The 22868-nt window shown below is 35.1% G+C and overlaps 3 protein-coding genes across 6 annotated transcripts; 1 reads left to right on the top strand and 2 right to left on the bottom strand.

Moving 5' to 3' along the window:
* Positions 1-4667: 4667 nt before the first annotated feature.
* Positions 4668-7922, top strand: LOC111792756 (putative protein phosphatase 2C 5). 2 transcript variants are annotated; one of them, XM_023674332.2, is made up of 9 exons: positions 4668-4893; positions 4996-5124; positions 5276-5538; positions 5643-5814; positions 5898-6115; positions 6194-6301; positions 6395-6520; positions 6816-7048; positions 7464-7922. In XM_023674332.2, exons 3-9 carry the CDS (start codon positions 5329-5331, stop codon positions 7681-7683), a joined length of 1287 nt encoding a protein of 428 aa, XP_023530100.2. In that variant the 5' UTR covers positions 4668-4893; positions 4996-5124; positions 5276-5328; the 3' UTR covers positions 7684-7922. The 2 variants fall into 2 exon arrangements, with proteins under 2 accessions (XP_023530100.2, XP_023530101.2); XM_023674333.2 differs by having other exon boundaries at positions 4668-4905.
* Positions 7923-11666: 3744 nt separating this feature from the next.
* On the bottom strand, positions 11667-20195 carry LOC111792734 (eukaryotic translation initiation factor 3 subunit A). Its single transcript, XM_023674301.2, has 15 exons — positions 20099-20195; positions 19151-19248; positions 17968-18449; positions 17219-17434; positions 16717-17085; positions 16597-16626; positions 16158-16385; positions 15873-16034; positions 15362-15583; positions 15064-15276; positions 14780-14986; positions 13373-13453; positions 12669-12870; positions 11817-12498; positions 11667-11754 (listed from the first exon to the last, which is right to left on the bottom strand). The coding sequence occupies exons 2-14, from the start codon at positions 19194-19196 to the stop codon at positions 12035-12037; spliced, it is 2922 nt and encodes a 973-aa protein (XP_023530069.2). The 5' UTR covers positions 19197-19248; positions 20099-20195; the 3' UTR covers positions 11667-11754; positions 11817-12034.
* A 416-nt stretch (positions 20196-20611) lies between these two features.
* Positions 20612-22562, bottom strand: LOC111792792 (large ribosomal subunit protein eL39). Of its 3 annotated transcripts, XM_087123044.1 has the most exons (5): positions 22407-22499; positions 21517-21568; positions 21286-21389; positions 21140-21189; positions 20612-20905 (listed from the first exon to the last, which is right to left on the bottom strand). In XM_087123044.1, the coding sequence occupies exons 2-4, from the start codon at positions 21517-21519 to the stop codon at positions 21141-21143; spliced, it is 156 nt and encodes a 51-aa protein (XP_086979170.1). In that variant the 5' UTR covers positions 21520-21568; positions 22407-22499; the 3' UTR covers positions 20612-20905; position 21140. The 3 variants fall into 3 exon arrangements, with proteins under 3 accessions (XP_086979170.1, XP_023530147.1, XP_023530148.1); XM_023674379.2 differs by lacking the exon at positions 20612-20905 and having other exon boundaries at positions 20939-21189; positions 22459-22562; XM_023674380.2 differs by lacking the exon at positions 20612-20905 and having other exon boundaries at positions 20939-21189; positions 22407-22497.
* Positions 22563-22868: the final 306 nt, after the last annotated feature.

Here is a 22868-nt window from a genome sequence, read left to right as displayed (position 1 = left end):
AAGAAACCAAAGAAGTAGAGGAGATCCTAGCCGACAGGGTTAGGAAGATAGGAAGACCTGTACGGACAATTCGTGAATTCGTGAATTCCTTGTCAAATAGAAGAATCTCCCTACAGAGGAAACCAGCTGGGAACGCGCCGAAGATTTGAACTCCGCCGCCACTCACATCGCAAGGTTTGAAAGTAGTCGGTTGACAAGGACGTCAACCAATTAGGTGGGGGAGGATGTCACGGTCATGCTCGTCCAGGGCGTGTTGCCCATGGCCGCATGCCCATGACAAGCCAAACCCTTGTCATGTCTTTTCATTCTAGTGTTTTTACTTTTGTAGTTCTAGGGCGTATGACACCTCAAAAATATCATGTCTAGGCCTGCCAGACATGAAATGCCTCATAATGTACTATAGGGGGATATGACTAGTTGTCAACTTCTCCCCACCCAAGGTTATATATGCTAAGCCATTGTTATCTCTCTATTGCTTGCTTATATAACGTCTCTTTCAAAATTCTCTCTTTCTAAAATCTCTCTCTACCCTCGTTTTCTAAAACCTTCTTTTAAAATCGAGGCTAGAGGCTCGATCATACGTCGCTTGGCCGTAGGCGACGCAATAACAAATTGGCTTAGCTCACTTGTCGTTGGAAAGTGAGTGCCGCACAATCGCTAGTCCGCTGCCTTCAAAAGTGCGATTGTGTCACTGAGGACAGAGATGGCGTTTGGCTGGAGATTTGGGTGAGTTTTGGGGGTCGAGGACGTGATTCCATGACCCCCATGAAATTTCTGGCGTCGCCGAAAAACTCGCGGGTTTTCTGGTGACTAGATCTTTTTTCTTTTTTCTTTTTTCTTTTTTTTTTTATTTCTGATTCATTACATCTGAGATACATAAAGGGTTTTGCATCCTCCTGCCTTTATTTCTTTGAAGTCTAAAAAAACAAACCAATGTCCAAATCATTTGAGTTTTGCATATTATTCTTGTAAGTCTAAAAAGCAAACCAACGACTAAAGCTGTGTAAAGACAATAATTTGATTTTCTAAAACACAATTTGAATGTGATTGACGTACACTCGTCAACTTGAGAGGAATATTATGAAATTTGATTTGAAATATGAAGTTACGTAGAATTAATTAAGATTTTTTTTTTCTTGTTTTTTAGGAATTGGTTGATAGTACATCTTATCTCATTTTCAAAATTTACTTAGTAGTATATTTGGTATATTTTATCTTATTTTTCAAATTTAGTTAGTAGTATATTTTCTCTGCTTTATAGAAGTTAGTTGGTATGTTGTATCCTATTTTAAACGTAGTGAACATTAATCAAGATTAGATTTTGAATCCCACTTTTGCTTTTCTTTCTTAACGGAATCTTGACCGTGAAGAGTGGCTGGAGTTTGGTCCCGGAATGGCTGGAGTTGGGATGAATGATCGTAGCTTAATTTTGAGGAGCTTCGACAATTTTGTCTCTCTCCCTGTGTATCAGGGGAGTTGGAGGGAGTTGGTGGAGTGGTTTGGAGGTGAGACATTTAGGGCAATGGGGAGTAGGTAAGAGATTTTTGGTCTACGATCTTCCCATAAAATATTAATATTTAATTAACAAATTTATAAAGAGTGATTAAATATTTTATAGTTAAGTTTTATACATGGATGGATAAATAATTTGTAACAATTTGTTATATAAATTTTTAAAAAGTATCTAAACATAACTTTTCAATTTAATTTTAAAATTTTAGAAGGGTTTAATAAATAAATAAATAAATGTTTTGTTTCTTTGAATTTGGTGTTTTATGATATTTTAAAAAATTTATGAATTTATTATTACACACCCAATTAAAAAATTAAAAAATTAAAAAACTTAATAAAGACAAAATTTAGAAATCTAAAAATCTATTTTTTTTTTTTTAAAAAAAAATAATTAAAAAACTTAATAAAGACAATATTTGGAACGCAAGGTAGAAGCATGGAATTGGATATTTGATGTGTTTGGGGGTGGGAAAAAAATGAACCCAAAAAGGGGACACGTGCCGGGCGAAGAGGGAAGGTGTACAGAAGCCGCGGGTAAGATTAGAAAAAGAAAATAATAAAAAAAAAAGGAACGTCCACTTGGTATGAGCGGACAAATTGAGGCTTCCAGCTGGATGAAGGCGTAGGGCGACCCCTTTTAATTGAGTGGTTTATTCACCCAGCTGGGTCCCACCTTCACACGTGGCCACGTCACCTTTTCTTTCTTTTTTTTTTTTTTTCCTTTGTTAAATAAATATATTAAAGAGACAGCAAACCAACAACAATTTGTTTTGCCCCTTCAGAAAATGGAAAGAGAAAAAACAAAATTGAGATTCCTTTATTTTCTTATTTATTATTATTATTTATTTAATTATTTATTTATGTTTATATTGTATTTGGTATATATAATTATGTATATTAGGCAAATGAAAGATATTTTAACATCTGAAATACTGTTTAGAATATCAATGATTGGGGATTTGATTTCTTCTTTCACAATCTCCATAACATTGTCTCCAATATAATATTTCTTTTATTTATTTATAATATATATATATATATATATATATATATACAAATTTTCTATAAATAATAATAGTATTTGGGGATAAATATTCTGAAAGGAATTGACTTTTTATGCAATATCTTTATTTTATTTTATTTTCATATTTTGCAAATCACTCTTTTTTTTTTTTTGTATTTTTCTATTTTTAAAATAATACATAATTATAATTGGAGGAAATGAAAGTTATTATCTATACTTATAAGATGCACCTTCTTTTCAGTTGTTCAATCATATGAATTTCATAGTTAAACATGTTTTGTTTTGAGTAATTTTATGTTGGATGGCTTCTGAGAATTTTCTTAAGATGTATGTAAATGAGAATAAAGCTTAGATATCAAATTTATAATATAATTTAATATATTGTTTTGTTTTAAATCTAAGTCCATTTATTTAATTATATGGTTTGAAGTCTACATAAAAATATATCTTATCGATCTAAGATATTATACTTGTATATTTAAAATATTCTTATTACAAATATTTTTTAATAGTGCGTTTTAATGAAATTAGTAGATTTAACAACAATCCGCACAAATATTAATAAAACTAACAATATAATTTAATTTATATATTTCTAAAATTATAGTAATCTTTAAAAAATAAAAAATAAAAAGTGTGATAGATTAAAATCTAAAAAAACTAATAATTTAAAGTCGCTACATATTTCATTACTTAACTTTTTATGTGTGAATATTAATCTAAAACGACTCCTTGAAACAATGTCATAGACTTACATGTTTAAGAAAATGTCTTAAAATAATACAAAGAAAATATTAAAATAAACTCAAGTAAATAGTGTCCTATACTAATCTAAAATCTACAAAATTAAATGCAATTACCTTATGCAAGTTTGACGGTATTTACTTGTGATGTCACCATCAACTGTACACGGGTGTCTTGCCTTTATCTGAAATATAAAAGTAGCTAATGACTTGAGTATTTTAAGAAATAGTTAATGGTTCCATTATTGGAGTCATGAAATGCAAATACATGCAATTAATAATTAGGGACATATCATTTAAAATCATTGTAGAGGTGATCTCCTGTCCGAAAAAAATTAGATGTGTAGTACTTTCCTACACACAACCCACATGTGCGAGCGTGGGCCCACCAGGTTGGCTTGAACACCTCCTGGGTCTGCATGATCGAGCTAGTTGGTTGTAGTCGAACATCTGGAAGTACAACAAACCCTCGTATATCATGCAAAACATGATGATGATCATCATCATAGTGTACATGTCTATACTCGTCATAAGATGGGAAGTATTTCAATGTAAATGAACATACAATGTACATGAGGTCCCTATACTTTTCATCTTAAATTATTCATGCGACACAACCCCCACATCCTTCACATATTACCCTAGGTAACATGCATACATAAACTTTCATACATTCATCATTCATAACATTACTTAGGGGTTGGGTATAACAAAACTCTTCATTGTCATAGTGTAATATAACATTTCATACATGTACATCATCATAACATGAGATATCATCATACTATGACATGTCTCATCATACATCTCATGTCATCATATCATAATACATCATCATCATAATATATCATAGCATCATAATACATCACATCACCATAATACTTTAAATCTTCGGAGAGTATTTAAAAAAAATATTCTTAAATTTTAAAAAAAATTGATCAATACTATAGAATTAAAAAAAAAATACATTTATTGTAAATATATGAAGTATCACGTTTCAAAAATACGTAGAAACGTTCCAAAATATCATTAATATCTCATAGATTATCTGTGAATATCAATCAAAATTTTAAAAGGTAATAAGAGTTTAAGTTGAAAACTATTTTCAATTTTTGTTAAAAAGTTGGGTGTTATTGAAAATTACCTTTGCCTTTGGGGAGGAAAATAGAAATATGTAGAGAGGAAGGACTATATTGCAATACAATCAAAGCAAAGGGACTGAAATGTAAAATTATAAAAAAAAGAAAAAAAAAAAAGAAGATGGTTGAAGGGTATTATAGGCATTTAGAGAAAAATGTCATTATCAGAGAGCTTGGCCGAAAATCCCATCTCCAACCCCACCGTTCCGCGTCTCTCTTTCATTCTCTCTCTACCAGTAAAAAAACAACTGTGGGTTTCTTTCTCTCACTTCATCTTCCTCTCTCTCTCTCTCTCTCTCTCTCTCTCTCTCTCTCTCTCTCTCGAGAAATTCTAGCTGGGAATTTTTCCCCGCCATTCGATCGACCTTGCTACGACTAGATAATTTGAAGGAAATTTTGAAGATTTTGTGAAAATGGTGTTGCACAACTATCCACTGTCCGATCCCCTCTGCTCGATCTGTTTCTGACACTGAATGTACCACCGCCTGTGAGACTCTGTGGTCCTTAATTTTCCGAATTTTCATCCTCATTATGATTTTCTTTTCTTTTCTTTTCTTTTCTTTTCTTTACCTTTCAGGAACCTGTTTGAAATTGCCCTCAATTTGGGAGCGGTTTCCGGATTTTGTTTCATTCTCTGATTTTGCGTTTCCTTGGGGTTTCGTTGGAGTCTGAGAGGGACTCTGTGTTGTGCGTTTCTTCATTTTCGGTTAGTATTTTGTTTAGTGTTGTTTATCTGTAAGTTATGCTGCTGAATCTGTGTTAAGATTTAGATCGGAAAGTGGTAGTTGTTTCAGAATAATTTTTGTGGATTTGTCATCTAATGTTGCGAGGCTCATTTGTTTGATTTGAATGAGTAGGAATGAGCAGGAATTTGGGGTGTGGTCTTGGAAATGCCGAAACATAGGATGAAATGAGTCAGACAGAAGTATCAAGGATTAAACCCCCTCTCGTTCCGCTTGCTACCTTGATTGGTCGCGAGCTGAGGAACGAGAGGGTTGAGAAACCTTTTGTGAAGTATGGACAGGCTGCTTTGGCAAAGAAAGGAGAGGACTACTTTCTGATTAAGCTTGATTACCACCGTATTCCTGGAAACCCTTCTACTGTATTTTCTGTTTTTGCGGTATTATTTCCTTTCATAACTTTTTGTGCTCTTAGTTATCTAATACTTTAGTTATTGTGCTACTTGAGTTCTATGATTACTGGGGAACTGGCTTCTATTTGCAGATTTTTGATGGGCATAATGGCATATCAGCCGCTATCTTTGCAAAGGAACATTTACTGGGTAATGTTTTAAGTGCAATTCCTCAAGGGGCCAGTCGAGAAAAATGGCTACAAGCCCTTCCTCGAGCGTTAGTTGCTGGTTTTGTCAAAACTGACATAGAGTTTCAGCAAAAAGGTATGTGGCATGTCGTCTATCGGTGTTCTTCTTCTTGAATACACAATGCCATTATGTCACATGTAATCTTATCTTACTTGCAGGGGAAACTTCTGGAACTACTGTTACATTTGTTGTGATTGATGGGTGGACTGTTACAGTGGCATCCGTGGGAGATTCACGGTGCATATTAGACACCCAAGGAGGTGTGGTTTCTCTATTGACGGTTGATCATAGGCTGGAGGAAAATGAGGAAGAGAGGAAACGTGTAACTGCGAGTGGTGGTGAGGTTGGGAGGCTCAATGTTTTCGGCGGCAATGAGGTTTAATGTTATGCATCTCTGCTGACTCTAGTCATACATGATAATGTTTTTGGGCCCTTATGTGACTTCCATTTACAGGTCGGTCCTCTCCGCTGCTGGCCTGGTGGCTTATGTCTTTCTAGGTCCATTGGTGATACAGATGTAGGAGAATATATTGTCCCGATACCGCATGTTAAGCAAGTGAAGGTGACCTCTCAATCTATCAGTAGTTGTTCGACTACTTATTCAGAACGTGCCTTGACTTACTACTCTGCTATGTTTTCCTAATTGGTTATGCAGCTTTCTAATGCTGGCGGACGACTAATAATTGCTTCTGATGGTATATGGGATGCTTTATCGTCTGATATGGCTGCAAAGTCTTGTCGTGGTTTACCTGCAGAGCTTGCTGCTAAGCTAGTCGTGAAGGTGAGTTTTAATTGTAGACTTTAATGGTATGGTATGGTATGGTATGGGATCAATGTTCTAAAAGGCTTTGAAGGTTTTTTATTCCTTGAGGCAAGACTCAACATTTCGGTCTCGAACCATAGGTCTTTTTATGATGATAAAAACTAAAAGAACAAGTTGATTCTGTTTGTGTGTTTAGATTGAGGATTACTTACACCACAGTTCTTTGAAAAAACTGCCTTTAGCCTTTTGGAACATTGATAGGAGTTTCATTTCTTTTCAATCCTGTCAATATTTTCATCGACTCGTATTGTAGGAGGCTCTGCGGTCGAGGGGGTTGAAGGATGATACAACTTGCTTAGTTGTTGATATCATACCATCCGAGCAACCTATATTATTACCACCAACTCCAAGGACGAAGCAAAATGTGCTCACCACACTCTTTGGGAAGAAATATCAAAACTCTTTGGGCAAATCTGCAAATAAACTTTCTGCTGTTGGAGTGGTGGAGGAATTGTTTGAAGAAGGTTCCGCTATGCTTGCTGAAAGGTATAATTGATGCATTTCTTCTTTCTTTTGTTTATTCCCTTTTGCTCTTGAAGCATGGTATGTTGTCTGAGCTCGGACGACGGTTTCCTAGGATTATTCTATTCGCTTGGTATATATCATACTTCAATAAACCAAATAATATCATAGTGTGGAGTTTAACTTGGACTCTTGGTTCTTCCTAACTTGTTATATTGATAGAAATAGTGGTATTAAGATAGTTTCCTAGGATTGTTCTCTTCATTGTAGATTTATTATACTGTAATTAACGAAAGACCTTCGATTTTCTTTCGTTGTTGAAAAATCTATCTCTGTTCCTAACTGTTATATTAATAGAAAACTGCTGAATTCTGGTGTAATTATTGTAATTTCTATCCAAAAGTGACTTGAAACATGTTCACTTATAATGGAAATGCAGGTTAGGCAAAGATTTAGCGTCAGATCCAAACTCAGGGATCTTCAAATGTGCAGTTTGTCAAGTGGATCAACCCCCAAATGAAAACTTGTCGATGAATTCGGGGACTTTCTTTTCGCCATCGTCAAAGCCATGGGAAGGTCCGTTCCTCTGTGCAACATGTCGAAGAAAGAAAGACGCCATGGAAGGAAAAAGGGCGACAAAACCTACAATAACCGTCTAGTAATTTATCCATCCCATAACATAGTATATGTTGATAACTCCATATAATTTTTTTTTCTTTTCTTTTTTCCTCATCTGGCAGTGTGAGCATGCTTGTTTTTTGGCTTTCCCTGTGGTGATTGTTATAGATGCGTGTAAGAAAATGAGAGGGTTGAGATAAAAAGAAAGAGTTGGTAGAAGAAGAAAAGATGTTTTGGAGACACTTCTAAAAAGCTTGCCTTTCATTTGGTTTCTTGCTCAGCTGTTGGACTGACTCACTCACTCACTCACTGACTGACTGACTGAGAAGATAGAAAAAACATGAATTTCAGAGAAAATTGTAGATTGCATAGTGTGTGATTGTTCCATTGTCTTAGCATTCTATATCAACATCTGCTCTTCAGGTTTGCTTCATAATTTGCAACCATGTCATAGCCATTGCTTCAATTATAATTTTTCGAGTGCAATTGTGACGACCCTTGTAACTCAAGACTTTGCTAGTTTCTCTTTAAACCTGCCTTAATCAACAAAATGAGAGACATAATACTGAAGATTGTGTTAGCATGACTCGAACGTGATTCGAATGAGGACACCCGAGTTATAGGTTGGTAATCAGATTATTAAGTCTTACGAGTGGTTGCAGTTCAATCGTATCAAACTATTAACTGTAGAGTGTAGTTTGTAGGCAACTTTGTACAAGTAGATCTTAGACTAAATATTTAAGTATGCTTTATTTTTTAATTTTTTTAATTTTTTTAATTACAAAGTATATGAAAAAATAATTCCATTCAAGACAATAAATAATTATGAAAAATTTAGAATACAATAAATTACAAATCACAATAATAGTTTTGATAAAAAGTTAATTTTGAAATCAAATACGAAAAAGTTAGAAAATATAATAATAGTGGTTGGTTGAACTCAATTTACTCCATTTTCCAAAGGTCTCTTTTTGAATCAAAATTTTCTAGCTCTCTTGACTCTTTCACGGTTCAAAGTCCAACCGCTATACACCGTTCTTTTACGAATTTATGAACAAACTAAATCTTTTTCATAACTCAATATCAAACCATACTCAATCTTTTTCATAACTTTATCAAACCATTACAAATATTGAAATTCTGTAAACAATACAACCACAACTTTCTAAAATAATAGATGATGATGTTGTGAATAAAGGAAAACTTTCAAAGTTCCAATTTTTTTTTTAAAAAAATAATAGTTATATAATATAATAATTGTAATGACCATAGATTTTCTACTTAATCTAGAATCTAGAATCAGTGTTGTATACATATATTGAACATTTAATGCGGAAATACTTCGGTAAAAACTTTATAATAAAAACATGATTGTGATCTTGCACGTCTCTTCTAAGGACTTTAATTAAACTAATACAAATTGAAATAATAAAAATAACTTATACTAACTTAATTTTGGATGTGTACTTAATTTTCCTACACATGGTCTACACATGCGAGTATCGTCCCACTAGTCAGTTCACACACCTCCTGGACCCCTTTCTGGTGGAGTAAGCATTCTCTGGTAACTGTTGATGTTGGACACCTGTTAGGAATAGCGACCGTCTTGGCAGCATTATGGTAAACATAATGATCGTTTCCCTGCTTCGTAGCGTACACGTCCCTACTTTCGTGAAAGGAGAAGGGGTATCCCTCGAGGCATGAACAGAAAATAATGCATGGGGTTCGAACAATTTTCCATTTTCATTATCATATACTACAACCCTACTAGCGTTTTCCTTAATATCATATCATTTTTATCATGTCTTCCATGCGTGTTTCGGGGTTGTATTTCATGTCAATTCATCATTTTACATGTCAATCAAATCATTTATCATTCATGTTGCACATGTCATATTGTAACATCTAAGTCCCAACGAGGTATTAGATACCTGATATTTAACATTGAGCCCAAAGTTCTCGATTTTATTGACAATGTTAAGAATGGAATTTCAAGATAATGTAGAAGAAAAAAATAGTTGAAAAGTCCCACAAACACAAGAAAAATGTTGGAAACATTGGAAAAATGGTCAAAGTTAATACGGGAGGGGTATTTTGGTCATTTTGTCCTCCTTAATTAGGTACCTAAAAATTGAGATTAGAGAAATGTAAAGAAAAGAAAAGGAAAGAAAAAATAGAATAGAGAGAAAAATAACGAACACAACCCTGATCTCGCGACGAGGAGTCCAATTCCGGTCGAGCCTCTTTCACGAAACCTTCACAGAACCTAGAGGAGAAGCGTTGACCTTCGAATCATACAAAATCGTACCATCGCTACCCATACAGCTCAGCCCACAATCATTATGTGCAACCCGCAACACTGACAACCCGACTTGAAGTCCACACCTCAAACTTAATCACGACACGCGTGCCTCACCTCCACACTTCATGACACGTGCCTTATCCCCAGTCGCGGCTCATTTCGGCTCATCTAGCAGCGCACTCTTCAACTCGACTCCAGTGCTTCTCGATGGCTCCAGTGGCTCGAAAGCGACGTAAACGACTCGAATGGTGTATTTGGTTCCAATTCCAACATTTTTTTACCCTCGTTGAGCCTATTTTGACCTTATGATAAGGGTTTAAGGTCAGTATAAGCCCTATTTTCTCATATTAAATTAAATTAAGTTAGGAATTCGATTTTTATCAAGGCAAGTAAATGAATATTCAAAATAGGTGAAACCTCGGCATAAGTGAGAACGAATTTGAGGGACGAAAGCAAGCTAATTTGGAATTAGAAAGAATTTCAGCTAAGGTTATCCAAGTAAGTGACTTTACTATCTGTATGGTTGGAAAAGTTGTGTTATATAAATGATACGTGCTCAATGGTCCTGCACGTGTTATATGTTTGATACGTTCATTGTGTTTATGGTATGTTGAATGATATGATATGTTGTAATGATATGATATGGTTTGCCGATTTTTTATGATATAAATGGATGTCATATTATGTCTGGATGATTTATGATACAAATGGATGTCATATTATGAAATGTTTTGAGATAAAGGAGATTTATGACGTATAACCCAAGAGATGTTTTAAAGGTTATGATATAAATGAAATGAAATTAAATGAAATTGAGAAAAGAGGGGATGTCTTGCATGATTTTTTTACTATGAAAAATGTTGGGACCTTAGTATAAATGTATGTTCACGTGCATCGGGATATTTCGTCAAATGATGAGTACAGGCGCGTATATTATGAAAAGGAAGACGATCATTATGTTTAGCATAATGCTACGACAGTTGCTATTCCTTCTAGGTGTTCAAAAACAGCACCAAGGACGCTAGCCTGACTAGCATGAGGCCTAGGAGGTGTGCAAACCGTCTAGTGGGTCTATAGTCGCACGTATTGGTTGTGTGTAGAGTAGTAAATACATATTTGATGACCTAGATTGGAAAACCACCAAAAGAATATAGTTTTAAATGATAGATTCATATCCATGATTCATATTTGTTCCAACGGATGGTTCTCTCCCAAGACTTTGTTGCGATAAAAGCCTACAAGAATGTTGGTTGACTTTGATGCGATAAAAGCCTACAAAAATGTTGGTTGACTTTGTTGCGATAAAAGCCTACAAGAATGTTGGTTGACTTTGATGCGATAAAAGCCTACAAAAATGTTAGTTGACTTTGTTGCGATAAAAGCCTACAAGAATGTTGGTTACTAGGTATATATACTCACTCATATCTCCCAAGACTTTGATGCAATAAAGTTATAGATCGTGACTCCCAAGACTTTGATGCAATAAAGTTATAGATCGTGACGTTGGGGTGCTCAAAAGCTTGAAAGTCACCGAGGGAATGCCGGCCCAGGACATATGTCTGGAATATCGTACCATGTATATCCCAATCCCCTTTTTTCCCATTGTATGAACTTGTCTCACGTATAAACTTTCTGAACAAAAGTTGCTTCCCTTCATCTAACTCGTTAAGTCTTAAACTCAGAAATAAGTCCACCGAGTTTGCACCAAGAAAATTGGAATCGTTTCAACTCAAAAAGGGGGCAATTGATTTAAATAGACTCCATAAAAATGCTATTCAACACAACTTCCAACGCCTCAAGTACTTCATATCTGGCCTATAAATTGGAACCCCCCCATGCAGTGCACTTTCATTAAATTAACAAAACAAAAACAACTCTTCCAACAATAAATTTTCTGCCACGTAAAACATTAGAACACACAACTACAAATATTATTACACCCTTTTCCCTCCTGCTTCTTCCCTCTTCCTCTTCCTTGCTTTCTCAATAGGACCAAAAACTCATCTTTTTTTACTTTTTCCGAGAAACGATTTAGCATTCGATCAAACCCAAAATTGTTTTTCCTTCGGTTTGCCAGACTGCCACCACAACTAGCGCTCTGGGCCACCACGAGCAGGAACTCGAGACGACGACCACGACGACTTTGAACTTCCAAATGCAGCAGGTCTACGATCATCATTGCGCCAGCTACCTGGCTGAGATGGTCGATTGTCAGGCCTGCTGCTTCCCCATCGATCAGATTCAGGAGGTGGTGCATTAGGGCTGGAGCTCTCAGTCCGTTCACGTAGGAACCTTGGCACATATTTTCCTGCGGCCGGGGCTGCAGCCGCAGCAGCTGCAGCAGCAGGAGAAGCAGTCCTAGACTCCTGAGGTCGAGAAGCAGGAGAAACATCAGGCCTAGCAGAAGCATCGCCTGACTTGCCTCCACTAAAGAGCATTTCTTTCCGCAGTCTTTCTTTTTCTTCCAATTCGCGCTCTCTCTGCCTCTGCTTCTCAGCAATCTCATCCAATTTTGCCTTGCGTTCAGCTTCCTCCCTTTTCCTCCTTTCGGCTTCTACAAAGTTCAAAAAAGTGCAATGAGCAAAAGCAGATAAATGACGACTCCACGCTAATGCACATTATATTAAAACCTACGGATATCTTTGCAGAAGTTGTTTCAACTCATGCTCTAAGTACCCCCCCTCCCCCTCCCCCATAGAAAACCATAAAACTTTTAACAAATACCTTCACGCTTGCGTGCTTCCTCCTCTTCACGCAATATTCTGATCCTCTCCTCTTCACGCCTAACATAAAAGATTTTCTTTCTCTTAGCCTCTCTTTCTGCTTTACGAGACTGAATTATTTGCCTGATATGTTCTTCTCTCTCAGCTCTACGTTTGTTGAACTCCTCTTGGCGAAGACTGATAACTCTTTCTTGGAAAATTTTCTATACAACAAAAGTTAAAAGGTTAAGTTTGATCTCTGTGTCAAAAGTCAACAATTTTTGCAAACATTCATACGCTCAAGTTTCATTTCACAACATCAACGAAGTTTAGAATTATATTAAATAAAGAAAAAAAAGAAAAGAAATGGGCACTGTACCATCGGATAAAAAAGTAATCATGCGCTCTCGTATACTTCCAACATACCAAACATCCTAAATTTAGAGCAGAGTTCTAGGAACTTACAAATTAAACCTGAAATGATCTACACATTTTTCAATCGAAGTACACTTGAATAGTGAATTCTAAGAGTTAGAGCAGACAGATTATGAGTAATTGAAATAAAGCCATATGAAACTATTAACCTTATCAACCTAAGCATAGCTTAACTAATTAAGGCATATAGTCTCTACTCTACCAAGAAGTTTGGGTCCCTCTATGTATGAGTTACTAACATCCACACGTTAAACTAAAAAATATGAAAATAATTATAATAAATAAACTAACCTTGCTCTCCAACATTCTTGCCAATCTGTTCTTCTCCTTCAGGTCACCTTCATGGCGCTGCTTGCTTAACTCGACCTCCAGCTGAAAAGCAGAAAAGGAACTCCATTTTATAATAAATAAACTTTAAAACACCCCATTAAGTATTAACATATCATCAATGGTAGCAGGAAAAAACTGATAACAAAAACAAAATAAAAGCACAAAGAAAAAAATGAATAGGTGTAATCAATACAATAAGTTAAATATTTGTCGTAAAGCACGGCATTGTAAGAATGGTATGTTGTGGAAGCCACATGCAGGAAAATCATGGCAAAATTACCCATCAGAAACATTAAGAGTAATACTTGAAAATGTTGAATTCACTAGATCAATAAGTCACGTGCAAAAGCATCAGTTCATCTTTTCAAAGTTCACATAGGATCATGGTAAATCCCAGCTAGAAATTCTCAAGAAACAGCACCCATAGTATATTTGCAACTACCCTCTCTCTACATTAACTCCTACTCACATTATAAGAAGAATCTCCCTCTTTGATAAACTTGCAGCACTGACAGGCTTTAAAGTTACAATACATGCAATAGTACTGTTGTCCAGCCCACTTTTCTATCAAACCGAGAGTGGTCAAAGAAGCAATTTCTTTTTGTCCAACTGGACAGAAGATTCCATGAAGACAGTAGTGGGTTCTCTGCTACTTTCTCTTCCACCCTCACAATACCAACATTTATGAGGTCAAATTCAAGCTATGTCACATAAGTTCTTTGCTGCTGACAAACAAGTGATATGAGATACAAGTGCAATGTGCTGAAGATTTCCTTCACTGATTGGAAAATCATCAAGCATAAAGGACCAGAGATGACATGTATCAACCTACAATCCAGCAAAATCGTTAACACCCACCCATAACTACATGTTGAAAAGACTAGGCAAGCCTCGTAGCCACTCTCTACTCTATGTCTCCACCAACGTGCTCAAAAGAACAAATTGAGCAAAGATCAAGAGAGAAGCATTATCATAAGACTAACTTTATCCCCTTCTACTAATCACTATGGTTGGAAATGCCAAGACACATACAGAAGTTGAATAAAGTAATATAAAAACATGAGAAGCATAAAAGCTAATTGGGGACTTCAACACTTCTCGATTTAGGCTGAAGTGAAAAAAGAAGTTAAGGCCACAAAAATATAACGACCTTTTTAGATGCATAAAACTACCGTAATTTGCCTATGTATTATTTAGTCATACCATATGCATGTGTAGTTAACTATATTACCAAAATGCACTAACAAATACAATTTCACGCATTGAGAATTAATAAAGAAAAAAGGAACATGAAAACTGCAGCCAAATACAGATAATCATAGTCAAAGTTTCTTTAATATAATGGAACAATGGTTCAGAAAGAAAGACCTGCTGATCACGTTCATGAATCATCCTCTCTTCAAGCAAACGTTGCTGAAATGCAGCTTCGATTAAAGTTGCTGCCTCTTCTCTTTTTGCTCTTTCTAGATAATCCATAGTTTTGGAAAGCTTCTGCAATTTCTTTTCCATTTCCTGCCTCTCCCTTAATTGTTCAGTAAGGGCCAATTGCATTAAGGTTTGTTTAGTCAACTTTTCCTGGAGACATACTCACATGTTATTTATCGAATATACATCTATCAACAATAAGAAAACAAGTAACAAACAAAACTCACGGAATCAAGAACCGGCTTCCTGCTTCCCTTCTTTTTACCAACACGCTTTTCAGCTTCCTGAAGTAATGCCTGTGCTTCTTCAAGTTCTCGCTCTTCCATTTCCCTACGAAGCCGTTGACTTTTCCTTTGTTCATATTCTAAAGCAAGACGCTTCTGCTCAGCCTCTTCAGTTATCTTTAGTAATTTTAACCTTCTTGATTCTTCCTCACGTTCCTAAACACAGTTGATCACAATTTTTACAATTTATGAACCTCCAAAAGAACAATGAATAAGGCAATTCAAAGTATAATGAGGGTACCATTTCCAAAAGTTGTCGTTCCTGCTCTTCCTTCCTTTTCTCAATTATTGATTTCCGAGCAAGAAGCCTCTTGTGCTCTTTATCAACAATATCTGCTAAATCAGGCAATATTTCACCTGTTTTTGATGTTTTCTTTACAGGAGGGTAGATCATGGCTCTTACTTTGTTTAGGGACTCAGCAAGCACAGTCAGGTGGTCCCGAAGCCCTTCTGATTCAATACCCTACATTGATTCATAAAAATTTAAGCTATAAACATCAGTTAATTATATACTGAGAAGAATACCATTGCCTAAATCCTTAATAATTATACAGAAAAAGTTAGTCATTCCTCTAAATTCAACATAAATTAACTTTACAAAAATAAAAAAGCCGAGACAAAATCAGAAGGGCTTAATGCATAAAATTCAACAGCAGTAAAAAATCAATTGGGTCACATTATGATGCTCAAATCTCAGCGTCTTTTTTTTGTATATATCAGAGAAGGAGAAAAAAGAAAAGAATTTCGAATACCAAATTGCCAAATAAGACAATGTTCCTTGAATGATCGACTTTCATGGCGATGAAATTTTGTTTAACTGCATCAACTAATATTTTCTCCACGGCAGAAAAATCAAAAAATGGGATCATCTGCGACAGACTCTCAATTTTCATAGTCTGGTATACATGGGAGACCTGGAAAAACATAGATAAATAAAGACTTCAGTACATTCTAATTTAAATGTTATTAAACAATGTTTCTCTTTATATATAAGCAATGGCTTGGCGAAGTTTATAATATATAAAATATATAAGTACCTGCTGAAGTAGCCTCAGGGTAGCAAGTTTTTCAAGAGCTGGAACATATTGAGACAATTGCAATTCGGGTACAGATGAGGCTGATGAAAGCTTACCTCCAAGCTTAGATATTTTTGTGAACAACGGTTGCAATTTTAATGCAAGATCGAGAGGGAAGAACTCATGCTCCAAAAGATGATAAAGATCTTTAATTTCCTGAGTTGCACAGCTCAGGACTCCTTTAGACACCTAAACAAAAGCACAAATCTACTAAGAAAAGAGAACAAAAGTTATTGGCTACATACTTAAAGTTGTCAGAAATATGGAAAAGTGAGAAAGAGAAATTAAAGATCTTCTGCTTAACAATTCAAAAGAATGTGAAGCAATCGAAGTATAATAAATTTGGAGAGCAGAAGGGAAAAGACAACAAAAATGTCCAAGTCAACCGAGTCCAACATACCAGTTCAGAGAGAAGATTTTCCCTCGAAAGCTGGAAAAAAAAAACACAAACAGAAAAGAGTAAGGCAATATGCAGGTTGTGAAAAATAATAAGTTAAAACCAATTAAGCAAATGCATTACCACATCTCTACTCTCAAGTTTGGAGTCTAAACTGAACCCTATGAGATTAGCCATCCTCAAACTTCGCTCTTTCTCATGTTCCAGTTCTAAATGTGATGCACCATGCTTGGAGTCATAGGGGGGCACTGCAAGAGCTGCTAACACAACAGATGATGCTATCAGCTGTAGGTCCTTCTGGCTTAGATTTTTGTTGAAACTCTTCTGAAGGGAGAAAAGTTTAAGCCATGCATAGGCATGATAAAGATTACTATCCGATATCCAGAAGATCTCTGTTAATTTGACGTAGTAAACCACCATCAACGATGGCTTGGGTGTTTTCTTCACCATACACATCAAACCATGAATATCTTCCACAGAACGAAAAGCTTCCTGCAAATAATGGTAAGAAGGAATCATTTGAATTGCATTATTCGTAGAAGATAATCAAGATATGAATTGTAGGAATCTAGACATTACTTCCTCTATATGAGGGAGAAAAATTAAAGAACGGAAAAATTCAGACCTGCCAGAGTTCAAGCTCCGTGGCAACCTTCAGCTGTTCAAATCTTGTGTCAAGGTACAACTGCAAGCTCTCTGGAGCAGATAGGTCAGGCCGATCTCTTTGGTCTCTATACTTGTTGAGATTAGCAAGATGATTTCTGATAATTTCACATAATCTGCGAAATTCTGTTGTTCTTTTGTACAGCTTACAAAACTGGAAGGCACGATGGGCTGTCATCTACAAATGAAAAACGCCAGAAGAAATATTACAACTTGGTACAAAATCCAACCTGATTCATCCAGTCTATAAAGAGCACAGAACACATCAAGGACAATAAAAAAAATCAGATCCTTATAAAATTAATGTCCAAACTGAGTAAGGCACAAAATCTTGTTTCCTCCTCTTTGAAAAATTATAAGTAAAAAATGAAATTGTGAAAGTAATCCTATGAAAAGCCAACATGCCCATCAAGGTTCAACACTCCATTCCTCAATCTTCATAACATTAACTAATTAATTCATAGCCTTCATGTTACCGCTAAAAATTCAAATACTTATGGCAAAATAGTTCCAAAAAAACCTAAACATATCTCCCAGGTACAGATGCAAAGAAGCTTTCTTAAATCCTCCAACCATCAGAACAATTAGCAAGCGAAGTTAAAATTTGACGAGATTTTAACAATCATCCCCACACCCTTATCATTTATCAGTAGATATAAACTGAAAAAATAACTCATACACCAAATAGCTGTCAATTAAGGTATGGCCTACCGCATAAAGTGCTTCTAACTTTGAGTTATTCCTTAGTATCTCAAGAACTGTTCGATATGTCTCCCATAGAAATTTAAACCAAGGGGTAACAAGTTCGCGATCAGATCTGTCCTTTCCTTTCTCCCCACTGACATAACTAAGCATCAGATCTTCTGGTCTTTTATCAGCTTCCAAGTCATCAACATCAAGAGCTTCTTCTAATGCTTGAGCTTGACTACGAGCCTGCTCTGCCTTCTCAGTGGAAAGATGCATAAAGTGCTTGATTACTTCCTCTAAAGAAGTAACATTGACTTGCTGGCAAACAATACGGTACTGAATCAAACCATCCTTTGCAAACCTTCCTTTCCTCATGTCCACACAAAGCTCAACATACTTAAACATAATCCTCTCAAGAGGTTTCTGCCATGCTCTATATTTCTTTGAAGTTATAAGATCATGAAGAGCTTGCAAGGCATCCTGCTTCTGGCCAACATTTATCAGCTCTGGATAAATGTAAGGAGAAAAATATTAATGCTAGCGACCTTTCATTTCCCAAAAAACCAGTAAACACAGCATTCATTTCGAAATAGGGTGAATACAACGTCAGTTGTAGACTAGAAACATATACAGGAAACTCGGGGGCAAGAAGCACAATTCACAACAAAGGCAAAATGACATTTTGTATATCTAGAATTTTGTTATACACACTATAATATCAGAAAAGGAACTGAATAGATAAGACACACAAAAACAATTGAAGAACCAAATTACATGGTTATAAAATGGAAGAACCAATTACATGTTACATAATGCAAACCATAAACATGTTGTCTAAATTATAGTGTTCATACATCATAGGCCTATAACGAAACAACTTCCACAAGTTATCAAACTCAAAAGTAATAACGGTATGGCATGAAGATTACCACATTATAATTTTCAAGAGGGAACTTCCAAAATTTAATTTACTTAATCGACAGGCGTTCATACATGAATAATACATATATTGTATATGTCACTCAGAACATGTACACCGAACCAACTTTCCAACAAACAACGGATGAAAAAAATTCATTGAGCATTCAGAATTCATCAAAAGGGTCAAACATACTGCAAAAACGAAGTACACCCTAAAAGTCGTGGTATACTTTAAAAAACAATGCAATCTACAGAAAACCCAAAAGAGAATTTTATGTCCGTTCACCTTCAGCTCGTTTTAAAGCATTCTCTGGCTTGACAAAAGAAGCCATGGGTCGATCAAATATTTAGCTCACTCAAGGACAGCATGCAACGTCAAATGACCTGAGCCACACATGAAGAACCAGTGTGAATACAGAAAACAAACGACGGAAGTGAATGGGCATTACTAATACAACATCAAAGTGGATAATGAATAACAGAATGATAGAAATTCTGTTAATGTATAAGAATTTTATCTTGTGGGGGGGAGTTCTCGATGAATTCACCTCATCTATGACATTAAAATGAATTTTTCAATCCAACCTCAGGCCAAAACTATAGATTCAGAAACGCATAGTATTGACAAAAGAATTTAAAGAATACAAAAATCACTCATCAATGTAGTAAACTTAGACTGGTACGTATAATACAGGCAAGAAAGTGGTTATTATTCCGCTCACATAAGCATAATACTTCAATTAGTAACAAATTCACCCGTAAGTAGGTATATACATCAAAATCGATAACCCTCCCTCGACCCAAAAAAGAGAAGATTCCAAAACGCCTTCGAAAATTTCGAGCGAGGGCACAAATGCGTAGTAGCAAATATCCACAACAATCGGATTGAAGGTCGATCTCTGGGAAAAATCGGAAGGAAGGTAGTCGTTTCAAGGGGCGAAATCCAAGTTCTCGCTAACCTAATAACTCCCAAAACCATTCTAGAAAAAATATACCAAAAACATACACCTTGCAGATCCACAAAAACATAACCCGTTACATGAAATTATACGCCGAAGAATATCGAACATACCCGAGGAACCCTATGATTGTAATCTTCGGATTCAAAAAAATTCAAAAAAAATCAAATAAAAATCAAAAAAAAAAAATGAAGGCGTTCCAAATGGGCCTAATAACTTAACTCGATTGACGAAAAGTACAGAGGAAGATGGAGAAGGATAAATTGAAGGCGTACCGGAAGAAGAGGAGAGAATCGACGACGGAGGTGGTGAGGAAAAGAAAATTACCTGAGAGAGAGAGAGAAGTGATGCAGTGGACGTGGCTAAGGGGAAAGACTCAAATTAGGGTTTAGGAGTCAATTTGATTTTGGGCTTCAACCAAATGGGCCTAATAACGGAAAGCCCATTTAAAAACCCATACATTTTGTTAAAAAAAATAATAATAAAATAAAAAAAATTGTCTTAGTTGTTTTTTCTCGATGTTCAATGCTTCAATGACTTCTTTATTCTGTATATAATAGAATCGGTAATTAAATTAATTGATTTCTTTTAATCTGATTTCTAATTAATCAGATGATTTTAAAAATTATGAAATTTATGAGACAAGAAAATAAATTTAAAGTTTATTAGATAATTTAAGTTTTTAGAAAGTTTATTTTGAGAATTGATTGTGGTTATTATAGAAATTATGTGTTGATATTTATGGTTGTGAGAGTGTAAAAAAGAAGGGTAGATTTCGTTAGTACCCATTTTGTAGGAATTTATATATTAATTTTCACCATACAAATTACAAATAGTTTTAACAAAACCCTATTTAAAACAAAATTTGCGACAGTTTAAAAAAATTAACACCAATTACATAGTTTTAGAAAACACTTACAAATAGCTTTAATGTAACAAAGTTTACTAAGAAATACATGAATCCGAAGAACAATTTGTAAAGCAACAGAAATGTAGACACCCAGCTCAGCTCAGCTCATCCACATGAGTATTTGAGCAATTAAGATCAGAATAAAATTCCACACTGGGGTACCAGAGATGAACTGTGATAGAAATTAAACAAAATGAACACGAGATTTATCTTAAGAATTGAAATTACTCCAGATATAGATTGAACATAGATGCCAGCCTAAAGACTACATGATTTTCTATTCCATAAGTTCTTAAATTGAGAGGCAAAAAAATTCAAACATCTATCCTTTGTCTTCTCCAAAACTAACATCATAACACTTAAATAGGTTCAAAACAGGATGAAGAGCAAATCACAAGAGGAACACCTCAAAATCCAAGCTTGGTGCGACGCCAGTGCCTTCGTTTCGCATTATACCTGAAGAATACATCAAAATGGAGCGTTACATTTAAAACTGATAAGAATAGAAATGATGAAATTACGAATAAAAACTGTAGTAGAAGAGCTTAAGACCTGATGGTATTGTCGGTCCTCAAGCGGATCCAGTGAGGAATGGGCCTGTTCTGTCTCATCTTCTTGGCCAACTTCTTCTTGATTCTAAAGGTCTTGTGAGACGGCTGTGCACATTAAACGAAACTCACATCACAAAACACAACCTCCCAAATCGATTTCAATCTGGGTAACTAAACAAATTACCAGAAGAAATTAAAAATAAAAAATCACTTCCCAGTAAGAAACACTAACCATCTTCGATATTCAAGAATCAGCCAACGACTGCACCCCTACAACTAATTACCTGACCCATGAAGAACCATTATCAACACATAATCCAAACGAGCAAAATTAAAGAGCATTTAATTCAACATTTAATTCAACACATAATCTATGAACACAAAAGATTTTTCCCATTCCTTATTTTTTTTCTCGTGTATTTGCGCGTGCGTGGGACTCTCAAGTATTCACCACATCTATGATATTCAAACGAACGTTGAATAGCTAAATTTCTCATCCGCGTGCCAAAATTTAAGATAAAAACATAAATATTTGAGGAAAAAATCGATAGATATCGGAAATTATCAATCATTGCAATAAATTTAGACCGGTACTTCCACTACAAAAGATTAAGGATTCATCTACTCAAACTTTTTTCGCTTTATTCTATTCACAGAACCATTACATTTATTCCACACATAAGAATAATACACAAAAATAACAACAAATTGGTCCCTCGACTTGAAAAGTACATTCTGATTCTAAAACGCCTTAAAAAATATTCTAGCAAGCGCAGCGCACAAATGCTATATAGCATATTGGTTCCACAATAATCAGATTGGAGGTCGATTCAATCGAAATATAAACAATCAAAACCTACTATCTATAAGGAACGAAATTCCATGTTCTCACTAAACTAATAGTTACCAGGCATGGAACTCGCAGATCTACAAAAATGTATCGAAATCGCAAGCCAAACGATCTCAAACCTAACGACTAATTATCTGAGGAACCTTAAGAAAATAATTCCCGGACTTCAGCGTTGTTTCGCTGACAAAAAAAAAAAAAAAAAAAAAAAAAAAACCAAAGATTTGAAAATTTGAAAATCAACTAATGTAAATTACAAGAGATTAAAGATATACCGAGGAAGAAGAACAGATATTCGATGACGGAGGAGAAATGAAGAAAGATTACCTGCGAGAGCAAAGTGAAGAAGCGGCCGTTCTAGTCGGGAAAGACCATGGATTAGGGTTTTAGGAGAATTTGTCGAGTTTGGGCTTAGAATAAATGGGCCCAATATTAGGGTTCATTCAAAATCAAATAAAGCCCACAAGTATTTCAGCCTTTTGATATATGTATATTATATAATTATTTATTTATTTATTTATTTTCTTTTTAATGTTCGATTTAATTATCTGTGTTTTAACCTTTTTCTGAGCCATGCTAAAATAGTTATTATTTGAACACGATTATTTTTAATTACATTAAAATCTTAGATTTTTCATATAATAAATAATGTTAACTAGTAAATTAAATAAAAAAAAAATTATTATTAAAAATTAAATCATAAATTACGAGACTTTATGACATAAATGTCAATAAAA

Source organism: Cucurbita pepo, chromosome 4, assembly GCF_057944985.1.
Source record: "Cucurbita pepo subsp. pepo isolate OVF chromosome 4, ASM5794498v1, whole genome shotgun sequence".
NCBI lineage: Eukaryota > Viridiplantae > Streptophyta > Magnoliopsida > Cucurbitales > Cucurbitaceae > Cucurbita > Cucurbita pepo.
Note: the sequence above shows the minus strand (reverse complement) of the source record. Positions and strands in the feature narration are given on the sequence as shown.